The sequence below is a fragment of the Prionailurus viverrinus genome, chromosome A1 (assembly GCF_022837055.1).
Source record: "Prionailurus viverrinus isolate Anna chromosome A1, UM_Priviv_1.0, whole genome shotgun sequence".
Taxonomy (NCBI): domain Eukaryota; kingdom Metazoa; phylum Chordata; class Mammalia; order Carnivora; family Felidae; genus Prionailurus; species Prionailurus viverrinus.
The window spans coordinates 165,026,624-165,044,072 of NC_062561.1; the positions used below are offsets into that span (position 1 = coordinate 165,026,624).

Sequence of the window (17,449 nt, forward strand, 5' to 3'; positions counted from 1 at the left end):
GAGTACTAGTTTCAATTTCTACTTCTGGGTGGAACATTTACCTTAGTAAAAATGAAACCACCTCACAAATTAAGTGTTTAGAATGTTCTTAATCCATCAGAGGTGAGACAGGGAGTTGGTCCAGTATAGTTTCCACGAGCCAAGGACTGGAAAGCCAGAACTTTTTTTTGTTCCTCATGCTAGATTTTGTCTGTCTCTTCTCAGACTAGTTAGAATGAAAAAAAGTCTCCATTAGCAGAAAGTCTGCTTTTTTAACTTAAAATGTTTTAAAATTCCACACCTGCCCCCGCTATTCTGTACAACATCATTATAATGGGAATTGTGAAGGGAGAAATGTCCATTTATGGCTTGTATGCTTAGCCAGAAAAGGGAAACATAGTATTCTTGAAGGAATAAAGTTAAAAGTGCTACTTCTACCAAGGAGTACAATTATATGTAGATACCCTTAAGTGAAAATAGAATGAGGAATTTGCCTGCTAGCCCAGTTAACATGTTCAAATGTTTATTTTATAGTTGAGAAAATATTTTTCCAAACAATAAAAGAATTCATATTCCTGATTACCCATTTTCCTATGCCATCTTTATTACCTGAATAACTTTCCTTTTGACCATTCTACTTCGGGCAAATAAAAATCATCTGAAAATCCATTGTAGATGATAACAAACTGCACTTGCTTTTATAGAAACTGTTTTGAATTCTACCTGAGTGTCCTGGAAGAAAAAGGACAAGGCGTGGTGTAGGGGAAAAAAAAATTTTTTTTCTGCATTGAGTGTATTTTCACAAAAAGAACTCCTTTTCATTTCTCTCTTGACTGGTGAGACTTTTTGAAGATGTAGGCTTTAGGAGACGTTATCCCTGTCTCCTGGAAATACACCCTCTCTGCCTCTCATCCACCCCTGTGGTGTCAAAGCTCCCAAGCATTTGAACCCCTTATGGAGCAGCCTCTACCTGCACTGAAGTCAAATTCTCTCACCCTCTTTTTCCACCCATTTGCAAGTACTTCTGGTTTGCCTCAAGACCTACCTCTTTTACATTTGTAGACAGATAAACCTAATTTTGCACTTTGGAATACTTTGTCCTAGATATTTTTCTACTAGAGAGAAATAGGCCTTTAAAGTGCAACTTCTATCACTCCTACCTATTCAGCAATATGTGAATATGAATACATATATATTTATATATATGTACATATACGTATGTTCATATATATATATTCATATTCAGAATCTAATAGTTGGTTCTCATCCCTAATAAAATTTGCATTGGGGAGATTTTATTCTAAATAATTGATAGACTTGTTTTATAGAACATTTTCACCTGCTATTTTGCAGTATACGCATTAGCAACACAGTTTTAGAACCAACAACAAACACCTCATGGTCTTACCCTCTGTTGTTCCATTCTTTTCTGTCTTCATTCAAATCTCCCAACTTGTTCTTTGAAAAAGTTACTTAAATCATTTTTCCAACTAAACGAAACATGTAGGCTTCTAATTCTTCTAGCCCTTCCAAGAACAGTAAACAGTGAAAAATACAAAATGCAAAGACTAGTAATATGAGACGAGTAATAATAGATATTAGACTAGACAAATAACTTCATATCTGAAGATAAAAAATTGACTATATATATGTATGTGTATATAAATATACATATGACCTAAAATAAAAACTGTCTTCCAAATATGGCTACTTAAAAACATTTTTTTAATGTTTATTTATTGAGAGAGAGAGAGCACATGCATGTGCATGAGTGGGGGAGGGGCAGAGAGAGGGGGACACCGAATCCGAAGCAAGCTTCAGGCTCTGAGCTGTTAGCATAGAGCCTGACATGGGGCTCGAACTCACAGATCCGAACCACAGACTGTGACATCGTGACCTGACCGAAGTTGGATGCTTAACTGAGCCACCAGGCACTGCCAAATATGGCTACTTTTAAAAGGGCTTTTATACTTGTTGTTTACACATCATTAAACAAGAGAGGATGACTGAAATTGGGCTTTTTTCAGTTTCAGAAGACATTTATCAAAACATTAAAAAATACGTAACACAAAACAGAAAATAGATAAACATTTTAATGTATTGTTACCTTCATTTCCATTAGAATACATTCATGGTATTTGAACCTTTACCATTTCTTTGCTATTCTTTTTATTTACATATAACTATTCACCTCTTAGAGGTAAGCAATGTTAAAAATGATTATTAATAATAATTTATACTTAATGATTTTCCCTGGGTATAGGATTAATTATCTGAAACTGAATTCATAACTACATTTTGTTGATATTTTGTATTTTATTTTACTATCTGAACATGGAAACCTAGAACTCTGTGATGTAATCTTAGATTCTCTAAGTACATTTGGAGTAAAACTGAACCCCAAGTCATCATACTTAATAATAATCAAGGCACATAATTTTCTACTTACTTATGAAGTTTAAGTTTTATTATGTATCTAAATGTCCAATGTAAGTCAATTTTGTCTACAGTCCTGACACCAATCAGCTTTCTTCAATTACTAAGAAAATCATTGTTCATCAGGAAAGTTTTATCTAAGAAAATGATCATATTTAAGTTAAATGATTTTAGTATCTAAAATTGTAATTAACAATATTTGGTAAATTAAATTTGTTCTTATCATCCCTTATTATAATTTATTCTACCTATATTTTTAGTAGTAGTTTCTACTTCCTATTAGAGGGAGAGTCTTGCAGTGGGCTATCCAGTACAGACCGTTAAAATTAAGTTATTTAACTGTAATTACAATTAATTGTATTAACAATAGTAAGTTGTAATTGTTTAACTTTCATTGATTAATTAGTTGATTCACCTTTAATTGATTAAATTAGTTAAATTCATCTTTCAGGATTTCTTTTTCCTTATCTACAAAAGAATGTCACTGAACTACATATATTATCCTTAAGATCTCTTCCAGTTCTAACATAATAAATTATATAAGTTTATACATTTATAGACTTAATTTCAAAACAGTCTTAAAATATGACAGTTCTATGTTACAAAATTGTGAATTACTATTTTCCTCTGATTCAGTTCTAAAATACACTTATTTTATAAAGGCTTCTTAGAATACGCTGAAAGAGGGCTAAAATCAAAATGTTGCATTTGAGTTTAATATTAGTAATGATTACATATTTTTTTGCTAATGCAGATATATCCCTTATCACAAAATGACATAAAGCCAGTGTTTTTATTGAATACGTAAATCTGGGAAATATTTAGCATCTGATTTTTGAGGTGAATTCCTTTCAAATACATTTAATTTCAGTGAAAAAGCAGAGAATTCTGATTTGTCTTAAGAACAACTTTGAGTATAACAGATAGATTAATTGATTTTAGGTTTCAGGGGGAAGTCGCATACACAGTGGTATGCTCTCACTTAAGGTCTCCTTCCATGAAGGCACAATATTCTGATCACTGCAGTTGTTAAGGTAGAAAATTCTTAACACTGATCAAAGCAGACTAGTGGCAACACTATAATAGCACCACTGCTAGAACAAAGGAGCCAGAACAAAAAATGGAATACAATGGGAAGTGAGCAAAAATCAGCTACTGACAACTGAAAGAATCTTTGTAGTAATAAAAAGACTGAAAATGAAGCTTAAAATTCATTAAAATTATTTTGTCTCATTTCTCAACAATAGAAATATAGTGACTGGTCTAATGCTTAAAAGAGGCACTGGAATTCAGGTTTCTTTACATTTTTAGAACATATATCTTTACAACATGATTTTTTTTTTATTAGAAATATGGTTTAGTGAGACAGAACTGTGAAGCACAATCAAAAAAATGTTTGGAGAAGGCTAACTCAGATTTAAAAAATCTGAGGCAGTGTTGTATTTTATAAAAATACAAATTCTATGGTTAAGATGGAAAGTACATGTTGAAAATATTTCTGAATCCTAGTATGGTATTTTGTGTTGTGACATTCTAAAAAGCACCAGATATTTCTATTCTCACTTGAGGAATAAGTGGTATTAGAAGTCAATTAATATTCAAAGTCTAGTTATTTGATTTAGAGATTGGGGTTCATTCCAATCCAGTGTTTGATTAATTGATGTGCAATAGCTCGGCTTGGTGGCACAAAGAATGCCTGCTGCTTCCCTTTGGTCAGAACATCCACAACCTAAAATATACCATAATAAAATGTATTAGGATTTCAACACTGTCACACTTAAATACTATTCTTATGCTTATACAATCCAATTAAACATGATGATTTTTACAGTGAATAACAACAGGAGAAAGTGACAACACCCAAGTTCAACATGCAAAACTTAGTACAGTAATTTTAGTAGATTCAATGAGTTAGTGATTCAATTTAACAAAATATTCCAGAAAGACATATTCTCTTATGAAAGTAAGGTCACAAAAAAGAAAAGTATATGCTCCACATTTATTTTCAAAGTGAAGTCAACTTTTGGAATGGGTTCCCTTTTATAAAATTTTGAAAAAACAATCTGATTTCTACTTTTTGAGGTTGAGCATAAAATAAAATTAATTTTGTTTAGGCAAAATCAGAAAAGATTTCAGGTCTTCACTACTAATAGTGTATCCATTTTTTTTCTACACAAATACGTTAGGTCATGCAAAACACAGATAAGTAGTTTATCTTGCCTTCTAGTACTGGAGGATAATGTTTTAAAAAGTTCTTGTGAGTGTATCTTTGTTATATAGTTTTTTTATTCTTGTCCTTAAGCATATTTTAAAATAAACAAGAACTTTTCAAAAATTTTAAGCATTTGTATTGATATTTTTTGAGAGCTACTTGTTTTAATGCTGTAAACTACAATATAAAAAGGTTAAGAATAATATTCCTATTTTTCATCTTTGAAATAATGTTTACCTATTTTAAGTCCATTGAAAGGTATCATTAATCTGAAGGATTGGCATTTGAAATTAGAAAAAGGCACAGAATCATCAACTAGAAGACTCCCACAGAATGAGTTAACATAGGACACATCAATTACATTGTAATCCATGCATGATGAGTGGGCCATAGCCATTCATTCAAGTTGTTGAAAACATATATCCTTGCTGCATGCCCAAACTGATACAGTCAGAGAACAATCAATAGAAGAAGGAAATTAAATTGAACTTTACCTGTTCTCTAGTGAACCAGCGGGCATCCTCTATTTCATTCTTGTCAACTTTAATTTCTGTAGACACTGCCACAGCTAAGCAACCAATCATTAAGGAGGAGGGCATTGGCCATGGCTGACAAGAGACATACTGAACATGGCCAACTTTGACTCCACTTTCCTCTTCTACTTCTCTCCGAACAGCATCTTCTATTGTCTCCCCTAATCAAATAGGGCAAAAGAACAAGTAGCTGATGAACATCTCCTAGACATTTTGTGCTCTGAATGGTTCAAACATTTGGAAATCACTTTGGACAGAAACCCAATTCAAAGAAGCAGAATGCAGAGCCTAAAACTCGACTGGAATTCAAGAAAACATGATTTCTTTTAGTATATGACCACATGAATAATCAAGATTCCATAACACCTTTCTAAAGGGTCCAAATTTTTAGTTACACTGTAACAGTTGTAACATCTACAACTATCCAGCACTGATATTGGCTAAACATTATGCAAGCATTTTATATATTATCTCATTTATTTATTATCACTAAATAGTTACAAATTATTATTACAAGATTTTTATAAAAGGCTAAAATTTCTTATGTAAGAAATTTTTTATGTTGTCAAAAAATCATTGCAGATAACTTTTCTCAAAAGAGTTGAAGACCACATAAAACTACAATTCTAAAAACCACAGAAAATGAAAGTATTTTTTTCTTTCTAAATGTTTTTGTTCTTCTAGAGGACTGTTGACTCAGCTATGTTAAATAATGCCTATAAATATACTTTATATTTCTGATTTGTTGGAATTGAGAAGTAGAATAAAGGTTTCTAAGTTATCTGAAAGTTTAAAAATATTTTGCTATTTAAATGTAGCTTTTTATTTGAATTAGATTTATATAAGGGCATCTGGGTGGTGCAGTTGGTTAAATGTCAGACTTTGGCTCAGGCCATGATCTCATGGTTTGTGTGCTGGAGCCCCACATTGGGCTCTGTGCTGACAGCTCAGAGCCTGGAGCCTGCCTGAGATTCTGTGTCTCCCTGTCTCTCTGCCCCTGCCCTGTGTGTGCTCTGTCTCACTCTGTCTCTCAAAAATAAAAATCAAAAACATTAAAAAAATTGAAATAGACGAATATATATTTCCTATATTAAAATCAACAACTTATGTTCACCAAAAAATATAGTGGAAAGGTAAGTCATAGACTAGCATTAAGATATTTGCAAGACCATAGCTATAGATTAGCATACTGTAAAACTCATAAAATAGAAAAAAAAGTAAACAACCAAAACAAAATTAGACAAAGAATATAAACATGCAAAATTCAGAGAAAATGAAAATTGGATGGCTAAAACACATTTGAAAAAGATGCTCCATCAGCACAGTAATGAAAACTACAGTGACATTATTTCATACCCATCAGAATGGCAAATTATAAAGTATGAAAATCCTAACTTAGTGAAGATGTGGAATAACAGAACATTTCATATGCTGTTAGAAAGAGTGTAAATTGGTAGGGACACTTCAGAAAACAACTTGGCAACATCTACAAAAGGTTAGGATTCTCATATACTATGAGTTAGCAATTCTATTCTCAAGTTTAAACCCTTCATGACTCTTGCAAATGTGCACAAGTAGTAACATAAGAATATTCTTGGGGGTGTTGAGCAGAAACTCTGATATAAACTAAACATCCAACAGCATAATGGGTAAGTTGAACAATATTTATAAATAAAATGGTACACAGCAGTTAAAAAAACAGTCTAGAGTTATTAGAGACAGCAGAGTGATTAACAGCATGGACTCAGCCAAAATGTCCAGGTTTGTATCTCTGCCCTACTCACTCACTAGCTATTTGATCTTGGGCAAGTTATCTAGCTCCTGTACCTTAGTGCCCCATCTGTAAAACTGCTGTAATAGTACCTATTTTATAAAGCTGTATAAGGATCATATGATTCAATATATGGAAAGCCTTCGAAACAGAGTGGCACAATGTATGTTTACTATTATTACTAGTGCAGGTTAATACTGGAAGTTAAGATTAAACATGTATATTAATTATCATTTACTCCACAAATTATTTATTGAACTCTTAGTATATATAATATATATAAGGCACTGTTCTAAGGGTTTGGGCTACAACTATGAATGAAGTAAGGCCCTAGCCCTTATGGAACTTACTTTCTGGTGTGAGTAGATAATAAATAAGTAGATAGATAAACAGCTACAAACATACATAAGATAATACATACATACATACCATGTCAGGTGGTGATGAGTGCTGTAGGGAAAAGTCAGGCAGGATGACAGAATTGTGAATGTAGGGTACGAAGCTAACTAATGTATTTGGGGCTACCTGAGAAGGCCTCTTTGAAAAGGTGACACAGTTAAGTCCAGTGAGGTGTAAGTGATACAGATACCTTGTGTAATAGCAATATATTAAAGAAGAAATGTTGAATTATCAAAACCAAATTATTCTAGTAAAAACAAAATTATACCACTTAAAATACACAGAAAAATAATTTAAAAAGATCCCAATTTCATAGCATGAGCATTTGTCAAATGCTATCTAGAATTTTTATTTGTGAATTATAAGTTAAAGGAAAATTAAAGTTATGAAGAAAAAGGCTTACCAGGTTCAATAAATCCAGCAAGGCAAGTAAACATGCCTGGGGGAAATCTTTTCTGCCTGCCTAAAAGGCATTTGGTCCCATCTGGATGAATAACTTGCATGATTACCACGGGATCTGTTTTTTAAAAATAAGATGAATGAATGATAGAAAAAAATAATTTAGACTCATTGTGTAAAATCACTGTCGAATACTATAATAAGTTGTATCTCCTAGAACAAGACTCTTGTCTAGTTATGTGATTGTTTCTTTCTGCCCGATAACAAAGTATTTCAGGGAAATTGCACAGAATATTATAAACTAAAGGAAGACCATTTCTGTCTTCTAAATAGCAACAATTATTATATACTTATGGTATGCTAGGCATATTGTTATTTTTCAATTATAAAAAAGTTACAGAAGATATTACATGGCATAAAGAAAATACAAATTTTACTATGTAAATGTGAATTTCCCTCTCCCTTCCATCCTAATCCTCAACAAAATGTTTTTAAAAGCTAATGTGGCTCTATGATTAAATTTTAAGCCATTAAAAAAATAAAATTTAAATTAAGTAACAGTTTATTTCCCAGAAGTCACTAATCCACTAGGTCATGACTGAGAACCCACTAGGTCATGACTGAGAACAGGAATCAAATGTAAAATGCTCCTGAGCAGTGAAAACAGGGTTCACCAAGTCATGCACTTTACTACCAGGAGACCTGCTCAGATATTGCTCAGACTATTTTTTTTTTTCATAAGTTTTAAAGGACTAGGTTCTCAGATTTCCAAACCTACAGGAGACTCCAAAGCAGCAATTAGAAGGAGGAGAGCAGGAGGCAGACACCAGCAGTGATGAAAAGCTAGTTTTACTGCTTTGGTGATGCCTCAAACAGGCACTGAAATGTTGGGGCTTTTTTTGTTTGTTTGTTTCTGCACTACATGGATCCAGATTGGTGAACTTTTGAAATCACCTATTTTAATACATCAAATTCGTATTGATTACCCATTTCTTAACTATGAGTTAATTATATACAATGTCCCTTACTTAAAAGTCATGAAAGTATACATACTTGTAGTCTTAAGAGTTAAACATACTTTTAATAAAAAGGTAAACCCCTGAACAACTCAAAATCTTGTCTTCAGAGAATGTCTTATTCCCTAAGATTCCAGATGGCTGAGATTTCACTGTAGATGAAAAGGCTTACCAACTCTTGGATAGGATGTATTGTGAACACCATGGAGGCTAGGACAGCCTTCTTTTAAGCATACTCTTTTGTAGCCACCTTCTTCGATTTTAGTTGTACTTCCACACGTTGGGCAGAACTTATATCGACTGTGCCAGGCAAGAACAGATCTTGCTTGAGCTACAACCCCTTTAAGAGAAGCATAAAAAGTTTTAATTCTGTGATAAACCATAAACAAATTAATATCAAAGTAAAATGTTAAGTCAGTAAAGGCATACTCTATATTTTCTGAGTAGCTCTGTGATCAAGGATGTTAGTATTCCTATTTTATGATGTGTATATTTCTTTTAAAGTAAAAGATTTAATCCAACAGATGACAAATGAAAATTAGATTTAACTTTAATATGAACTAATAAATACAATTCTCATATAACACAGATGTACTAACATCTATCTTATATACTATATTACCTCAGGCTTTTACTATAGATGATTTTTAAATTTTGGATATACAAGATTCTAGTGTATAGTGATTTTATAAAAATTGACTTTATAATAGTGACTTTTACAAAAATACATTACAAAGCCAGTTCCTAATTTAGACTTGGACTATATAAGAAAAAATATTAGTAGGAAACTGTAGGAACTTCTCTTTTCCTGGGTGATTAAACTACTGCTCCTTGTCACCGTGAAACATATCCTGTTTACAACTGGAAACTTAATGGAATGTTAAAAAAAATACTGTATAACATTCATGGTTAACTTTGTTCATGAAAAAAAATGCCTACAAGAAAAAAATCTTAGCATATATATATTTTGGCTAGATACCCTGGTATTTCAAAAAAGAATATGGCCTGACCAGAAATATTACAACTGAAGCAATAAAACTGGAAATGCTACATTTGCATTTGCCTGACAAACTTGCTCTCCCTAAAATACATTATGTGGTCTAAGGATTTTTGAAATAAGCAAAATAACCATAAATAACAATATTTTAAACCGGGAAACAAAAACTAATAAACCATACATAAAAATAAATGTAATACTGAAATTCAATGAACCACAGGCAACATTAAATATTTGTCTACTACATTACCTTGTAGTATGTAATTTATGCTAAATATCTACATTATTTCAATATTGTTTCAATAAGACAAGCTAATATTTATTGAGTACATACTATATGCCAAGCATCATGCAAAGATGTTTGTATACATGATTTTATGTATGTATGTATGTATGTATGTATGTATATATTTATGAATGAATGAATGAATGAAGAAAACAGGTATATTTTTATTGGACTACCTGAAACAGAGGATAGTGTGGTATGGATGGATAGTATGAATGACAAATAATACAAATATATTTTATGTGAAATAAAAAGCAGCTCAATGGGTTACATCATCTTATTTAATGGTTAGAGCAATGATATAGGTACTATTATTATCTTTTCCTGAAGGAGGAAAATGAAGCACGAAGAGGTTACATTAACTATGTAAGTTTACACACTAAATGAATGAAAGGTCCTCAGTTTCCTAACTATTAAAAAAAGAGAGAGAGAGAGATCATTCTGATATTAAACTTATATTGCTACAAAGAAAATTTTCTTTAAAAAGTGCAGGGTTGGGTAGGTCAGTCGGTTAGGTGTCTGCCTCTTGGTTTCAGCTCAGGTCATATCTCATGGTTGATGAGTTCAAGCCCTGCATTGGGTTCTGTGTTTACAGGACAGAGCACAGCTGGGGATTCTCTCTCTCTCCCCTTCTCTCTGCCCTTCCCCCCCGCCCCCTGCCAAATAAATAAACTTAAAAAAAAGTGCAACTTTGGGGCTCCTGGGTGACTCAGTCAGTTAGGTGTCTAACCCTTGATTTCAGATCAGGTCATGATCTCACGGTTGTGAGATCAAGCCCTGCATTGGTCTTCATGCTGGGCTTGGAGCCTGCTTAAGATTCTCCCTCCTACTCTGCTTCCCCTGAGTGTGCGCATGTGCTATTATAAAAAATTACGTGTTCTCCACAGATGTGAAGAATAAAACATATCAATCCAGACATTGGGAGGAGGCATCTAAGCAGCCTCTGGAAGGGCCTACCACACATTTAAGGGAAGGTGGACACTGAGAGTGACCTCTTCGTTACCTCCCATTAACTTTTCAATCAACCATAATTTAGCTTATATTCCTTCTACTCCACTGATATTCCACTTGTTAAATTCATCAACAGCTTCATATTCTAAAACCAAAGATCCTTTAAAAAAATCTTTTTCTTACTCAAATTCTCAACAGCATTTGGTATATTTGACCACTCCCTTGAAATACTCTGCCATCTTGGTTTCCATGAGCATTCTCCTGTTTTCCTCTTAGGTTGTAGCCACACTGTCAACAATACCTTTGATGGCTCCTCTGTTTCTACCTGACTTCAAAATTCAGGGGGATTTACATGTGATTCTAAGGCTTTTTCTTGCTTGCTCTCAATTCTCTAAGTAATCTCAGTAGTTCCCTGAGATTTAAATATCACTTTCATGTTGATGACTCCCATATGGGTATTTCTAGTTTAGACCTCCCTCTGTGTTACAGATTCTAATATCCTTCTCTAAGACTAAATATGCCCAAAACTAAAATCTTATTTCTTTCAAGTCTGTCTTGCTTCCTTTGCTCAACTTGTCACCCTATGCTATTTTATCAAGAAATATCACTACCTACCAAATTACTAAAGACTCAAACCTAGCAATTATTCATGATCTTTTTTCTTCATCGTTATATATCCCAAACCCAATCCATCAACAAGTGCTGATGATTGTCTCTCTAAAATATATCTTGAACATGCCCCCTTTTCTCCATCTCTGTCACCTTCATTCAGGCTGCAGTCCAGGTTACTATCCCCTCTCACAGTAGTCTCAACCTACTGATCAAGCCCTATCAATTTTACCTCCAGAACATCTCAAACTCTCCCTTTCTCTCCATCAACCCAATCCACTGTAATCTCTTAGCTAGGCTACTGTAACCTTCAATCCCCTCTAATAAGACTTCTGACTTCACAATTAATTACCTACAATTCATGATCTACAAAGCAGGCAGAGTGAGGGGTTTTGTTTTTTGTTTCTTTTTAAAACATAGGTCAGATTACAACATTTAAATGAATTTTAGAATAAAACTCCTAATTTCTTACCATGGCATATAAGATCCCACCTGAACTAGCATACCCAGCAACAGCAAACAAAATAGTCAAGGTCTTTGCCATCAGGCTCAGTGTATAGCAGGTGCTTAATATTATTCAGTGAAGAATCAAATAAAACCAGCATGCAGTAGGATTAATTCTAGGGAAACTAATCTTGGCTGATTAGAACTGCTGTAAATGCTCAGGAGAGTAGTCCCCTAGAGTGAGAACTTCAGGAAATTTCTAATGAAGATAGCCTAACTTCATGGCTTGATGAAAAAAGTGTGCCTCCTAGAAAATGCAGATACATATAATTCCTACCCAGTTCCCAAAACCAGATTATTAGCAATACAAGTAAACCGTATTCACTTCTTACCAGCTTCTTTTTCTTTCAACTGCAGAAGAGCTGGCATTGGAGGATGAAGAAAATAACAATTTTCATGCCTTTGCTTAAATTCTTCAGCAGCAACAGGATCTATACCTAGAGCAAACCAGGCAACCAACCCATCTTCTTCTCTTGGGACTTCTCCAGCATAATTAAATGACTCTTTCTTCACTTCAAGTTCTACTCCGAGGAAAATCAAGGTGATCTTTTCAGGCTGAGCCAAATAATCTTTTATATCTGTGTAGCTCAGCTGACAAAGTCTGACTTCCGGCTGTTGGAAACTTTCTTTATTGCCACCTAGAGTAACCAAGGGATTTAAATCTGAGAAAAGGATATAAACTGTGGCTGGATGGCTTTCTTTAGCTAGTAGCCAGTCAGAATTATTTCTTTTTTCACTTTTTCGGTCTAATAGTGTTCTGCTAAAATAATTTTCACATTCTTCCACTTCCTTAGTTAGGAACCAAGGCTTCATCCCACCTTTAGCATTAGCTAGTAAGTTAGCTATATGCTTATAACCCCAAAATTTAGCAATGTCCAGTGCAGTCTGCCTTGATTTATTGACAATGGATCTGTCACACCTACAAATGGAAAGAAAAATAAAATAGGAAATAAAAATTTTCTTTAATATTTATTAAAGTAAAATATTTCCAGATGCACATAATAGCCCTCTAATCATTATTACATAAGTTTTTTTTTTTTTACATGATGTACTAATGGGAAGGTTAAAAGACATAATCATAAATGATGCAAAGTTAGAGATAGCAAGATATTTAAAATTTTTGGAGAACTGTAAAATAAAAAACAGTAAGTTTTCTGTGCTATAGGAAGAAATTACAATTTTACAAGGGGTTCTTGATAGCCATAGTGGGTAGATCTACATTTTCTACCTGGGAGAAAAAGATTAGACTAACTCATAAATTTGCTTTGTTATTAAGTATGAAGGGTTCCTCTCTCAATAGAAGACGTTAAAAGTTTTTAATTAGGTATTTTTCTATGTTTTTATATAATAAAACTGGTCAACAAGTTATTTAGAAGTTATTCGTATAAATATGGCTACATGAAAAATTTAAAAGGAAATATGTAACCCAGAAATGAAACCACAGGGCCCTTCAAGTAGTAGTGCCTAAAATGTTTACCCTTTGTCAAGTAGAAATTGGACAACATCTGGGTGCCCATTCCTTGCGGCATACATTAAAGCAGTCCAGCCATTTTCAGAAGTTTCGTTGAGAAGAGATGGAGAATGACTGAGGATTACTGTTAACCTGGCAATATCTCCTTCTGCAGCTGAACAGTGAAACTGGGAAATTATTTCTTGCTTTGGGCTTTTTATAGAAGACATTTCTTCCTTAAAAAAAAGGAAAATAGAAAAAAAACCTTTCATTTTCATTTGCTTTTTGTTCAATACTAGAACATTATGTGAATGCTGATATATAGGCATGGTTTCTAAAGCTATATACTCTTCAAAAGGTCATTTATAGCCAACTGCCATCATAGTATACATTTCAAAATTGTTATCAGTTGAGAATTTTAAATATAATTCACCATGGGGGGTGTATAACACAATGTATAAAGATCTTTGGCAATAAAAGAGAATGGGGGGGGCATATCCTTGAGAGGGGGTGTCAAGATATCTGAGGCAGATCAGAGAGATTTCAATATAGATCAAGGGAATGAGAGGGGTTAAAGCAGACAGAAGTCAAGTCAGAGGGTTTTTCGCAGATGATAACTAGTATTCTCTTAGAGGCAATGTTGTCAGAAATAGGTGCCTGCCTTTAGGAAAATTATGATCCTACAGCTAATTATTTGAAACCTGTGTTACATTTCACTTGAAAACACTTTTTTGCAATCCCTTGTACAATTAATTCTATAATCCATTTGGGACTATTTTTGCTCATGGTGTAAAGTAGCAGCAAGATTCATTTTTACCCAATGGATAATCCATTTGACTTGGCACCATTCTTGAAATTACCATCTTTGTCCCATTGTGCTGCAGTTGTCATCCTTGTCATAAATCAAATGACCATGTATTTTGGATCTCTCATTGAACACTGTGCTGGCGGTCACTTTGTCAAAACTTGAATGACAGAAACTATTTAAACCATTAACTTTGTCTGCTTTGTTACTCCATTTTCTTCAGTAAGAACAAAATATATAGAAAATGTTTCCTACCTCTTTATAAAAATTGTCTTATTGTGGATTGAATGTGGTAGGGCACAGACTGAGCAATGCTTTGTGGAAACAGTTCATGCTTAAGTTCTCTACGAGTTATGTTCTGAGAACAAAGTACTTTTTAAGGTATGAATTTTTGTTTAGTGAAACGCTACTAAGAATTGATTTGCGATTCTGACTAGACTTCTATCACTTTAAGCAATAAGATATTTAGCCTAAAAAGGAAAGGTTATAATCCATACATTTTGACTTCTTTTGTGTCTAGTGTTCTCACAATGCAATTTGGCTGATCAATTTTATAGGAGTATGAACAAAATTTAGGGGAAACATGGGCCAAAAAGATTAACTGTTCACCTTTCCTGTTTGTATTTTTCTGCTACTTATAAAAAAGGTCAAATCTGACTACTCACAAAAGGGGAGGTGTGTGTGTGTGTGTGTGTGTGTGTGTGTGTGTAAACAGGTGATGGGGATTAAAGAGCACTCTTATGACGAACACTTAATAGTGTACAGAATTGCTGAATCATAATATTGTACGCTTTAAACTAACATAACACAGTATGTTAACTATACTGGAATTAAAACAAAAAGCTTAAGAAAAAACTACTCACAGGAATGGTGAAAATATGTTTACAACTTAAATTAGAAGGAGTGATTTCTATATTAGAAAACAACTTTTTATTTCTTTTGATTTACTATAGAATTTATCTCACTGTTCTCTTCATATTGAGATTTCTAAATGCTTTACGAATATTATCAATAACAAAAACTACAACTTTCCAGGACTTTATTTTGAATTATTGCCGTATACTGACTCATGTATGGTCTCCCTTCCAAGTTGCCTTTCCCGTAAATTGATTTTCCACAAAATATCACACAGATTCTTCAGTTAGGTTTTCTTTAAGCAATATTTTACTGTCTTACGTTCTGAGGTCATTCATTTCTTCACCTTCCCAAGACGCCACTCCACAGGACAGAGTGCAAAACTGCCCTCCAAAAATATAGTACTATTCACTATCCCCAGTACAGTTCTTAAGGATTCAATATTCTCAGGAGAAAGGAAGCTTTTTTTTTTTGCAGAAAAGCCATCTAGAAACAGAACCGATTCTCATTCCAGAAAATTACACAAAATCTGAAATCCAGCTCGGCTGCTGGATTTATTTTTTCGTTTCTCATTGACGGGTTTCCCACAAGGTAAGGATTTGAAGGTAGGATAAGGTGATTCATTTAGCTTAATGCCGCCCTTGCTTTCCAAAAAGACCATTCTGAGAGGTCGTTTAAAGAAGGTTAAAAGGGCCTTAGATTTTAACGAAACCACATCCATTTTTACCGATGTGTCCCGGGGCCCGTGCCTCGCTCAATGTCACATGGTTCAAGAAACAGGGCAGAGTTCAAGTACGGCTCTGTCAGTGAAGTCACTGCCCATTATTTAACGATTTCCACGTCCTTGGGCATTCGAGGTGGCCTTTTAACCAGTCAAGCAACACGTACGCACTCTCTCTCCAAACGCTTAAATGCCTTGAGATAGTTTCTTTTCTTATTACTGTGAGATTCCTTCTTTTAACGTGAATCTACAGTTGAAGCAGCATTTTGTTTTCCCCACCTCAAAGACTGGACTGGAAAACCAGCAGCAGCCGAGAGGCTGCGCCCCCGGCCCCCATCGGGAAGCTCCCGCGCCTGCACCTGCACCGCACCCCGAAACTGCGCCAAACAACCCAGCATGGCCAGGCCGACAGCGCTGAGATCAAAAAGCACTGAGAACTGGCCACCCAACCCAGAGCGGGCACCGGGGACGACTAACTTGCCGTTGCTGTTACTAACCAAAGGTAACCAGAATAGAGGAAAGCAGGATACTGCTGCAAGACCGGGAAAACCCCACGCTCACTCTTCCCGGCGTCGGAAAGAGCCTTCCTGACTTCCGGCGGAGGTTCGCTGTCCTCGCACGGTTTTATGGGAAATGTAGTTTGAGGATCACAAACTGTGCGTGATCCGTGAAGGGGAGGGGCTTGGGGGTGAACGCGTTCGGGAGCCTGGGCGGGGAGGTCACTGCTGTTAAGGTCCAGCTTCTTGGTGGTGAGTCAGGGGCTGGTTTTCCTTTTCCGTCATACCGAGACATGTGAAGTGTGGTGCGGACGATGGAAAACCGTAGGTGTGTGGAAACGGTTTTAAGTTTTTCAGTATTTCACACCAGTCACCTAACCTCTCCTGTATGCTTCAATGCAGTGGCGTGTTCAAAGTCGACTTGCGCGTTGAATAAACCTGGCATATTGGCGGGACCAACTTACTCCAGTATATGACCTTAAATAAGTTCTGGGCCTCTGAAACTCAACTCCTCATGTGCAAAATGGTACTATGTATTGATTCTTCATTCATTTAATCGTCCTTTGAAGGGTGTGTATCAAACTCCCATAACACCTCTTTGGGTTATGAGGTTAAAAGAGGATAAAGCTCTTAGGAAGTTGAGGGTTTAGCTAGTACTCACACCACCATTATTTGTGCTGTTAATTATTTCATTTCCTAAAGCCTAAAGAAGTTGCGTGAGTTCGAGATTACAAAGCTAGGTTTTGGTAGTCTCCTGGACCAGAGTTTTTTTCTTTACTGAAATGCATCCTTGGCATTCAGCATATTAAGGAGTCTGTTATGTTAAGGTTGACCACTGCTTCCTGCCTGAATTTGAGATATTGGAAGCTTTCTCTCATGACAGTGAAGTTATGTATACCGGTCGACATTTGCTTTCATTACTGCTGTTTTTATTCTTCTTCTTTTTTTTGCTTTTGTATTTTTTTTTCTAAAGTGAATGAATGAATGAATGAATGAATCAATCAATTTAGTAACCTCTACACCCATTGT

At 34.6% G+C, this 17,449-nt stretch overlaps 1 protein-coding gene across 3 annotated transcripts; it reads right to left on the reverse strand.

The window, feature by feature from the left end:
• Window positions 1-1,839: 1,839 nt before the first annotated feature.
• NUDT12 (nudix hydrolase 12) lies at window positions 1,840-16,531 on the reverse strand. 3 transcript variants are annotated; one of them, XM_047823252.1, is made up of 7 exons: window positions 16,421-16,531; window positions 13,570-13,778; window positions 12,425-13,011; window positions 8,918-9,085; window positions 7,734-7,847; window positions 5,122-5,321; window positions 1,840-4,144 (listed from the first exon to the last, which is right to left on the reverse strand). In XM_047823252.1, the coding sequence occupies exons 2-7, from the start codon at window positions 13,770-13,772 to the stop codon at window positions 4,034-4,036; spliced, it is 1,383 nt and encodes a 460-aa protein (XP_047679208.1). In that variant the 5' UTR covers window positions 13,773-13,778; window positions 16,421-16,531; the 3' UTR covers window positions 1,840-4,033. The 3 variants fall into 3 exon arrangements, with proteins under 3 accessions (XP_047679208.1, XP_047679212.1, XP_047679205.1); XM_047823256.1 differs by having other exon boundaries at window positions 13,570-13,774; window positions 16,421-16,516; XM_047823249.1 differs by having other exon boundaries at window positions 16,485-16,505.
• Between the last annotated feature and the right edge of the window lie 918 nt (window positions 16,532-17,449).

Excerpts from the sequence above, each read along its gene's own strand:
- NUDT12 (XM_047823252.1), bottom strand. The coding sequence starts at position 13,772 with ATGTCTTCTATAAAAAGCCCAAAGCAAGAAATAATTTCCCAGTTTCAC. Across the intron at positions 9,086-12,424 it reads GTTGAAAGAAAAAGAAGCTG|GGGTTGTAGCTCAAGCAAGA; the intron begins GTAAGAAGTGAA and ends CTTCTCTTAAAG. Across the intron at positions 5,322-7,733 it reads TGCTGGATTTATTGAACCTG|GGGAGACAATAGAAGATGCT; the intron begins GTAAGCCTTTTT and ends CTATTTGATTAG.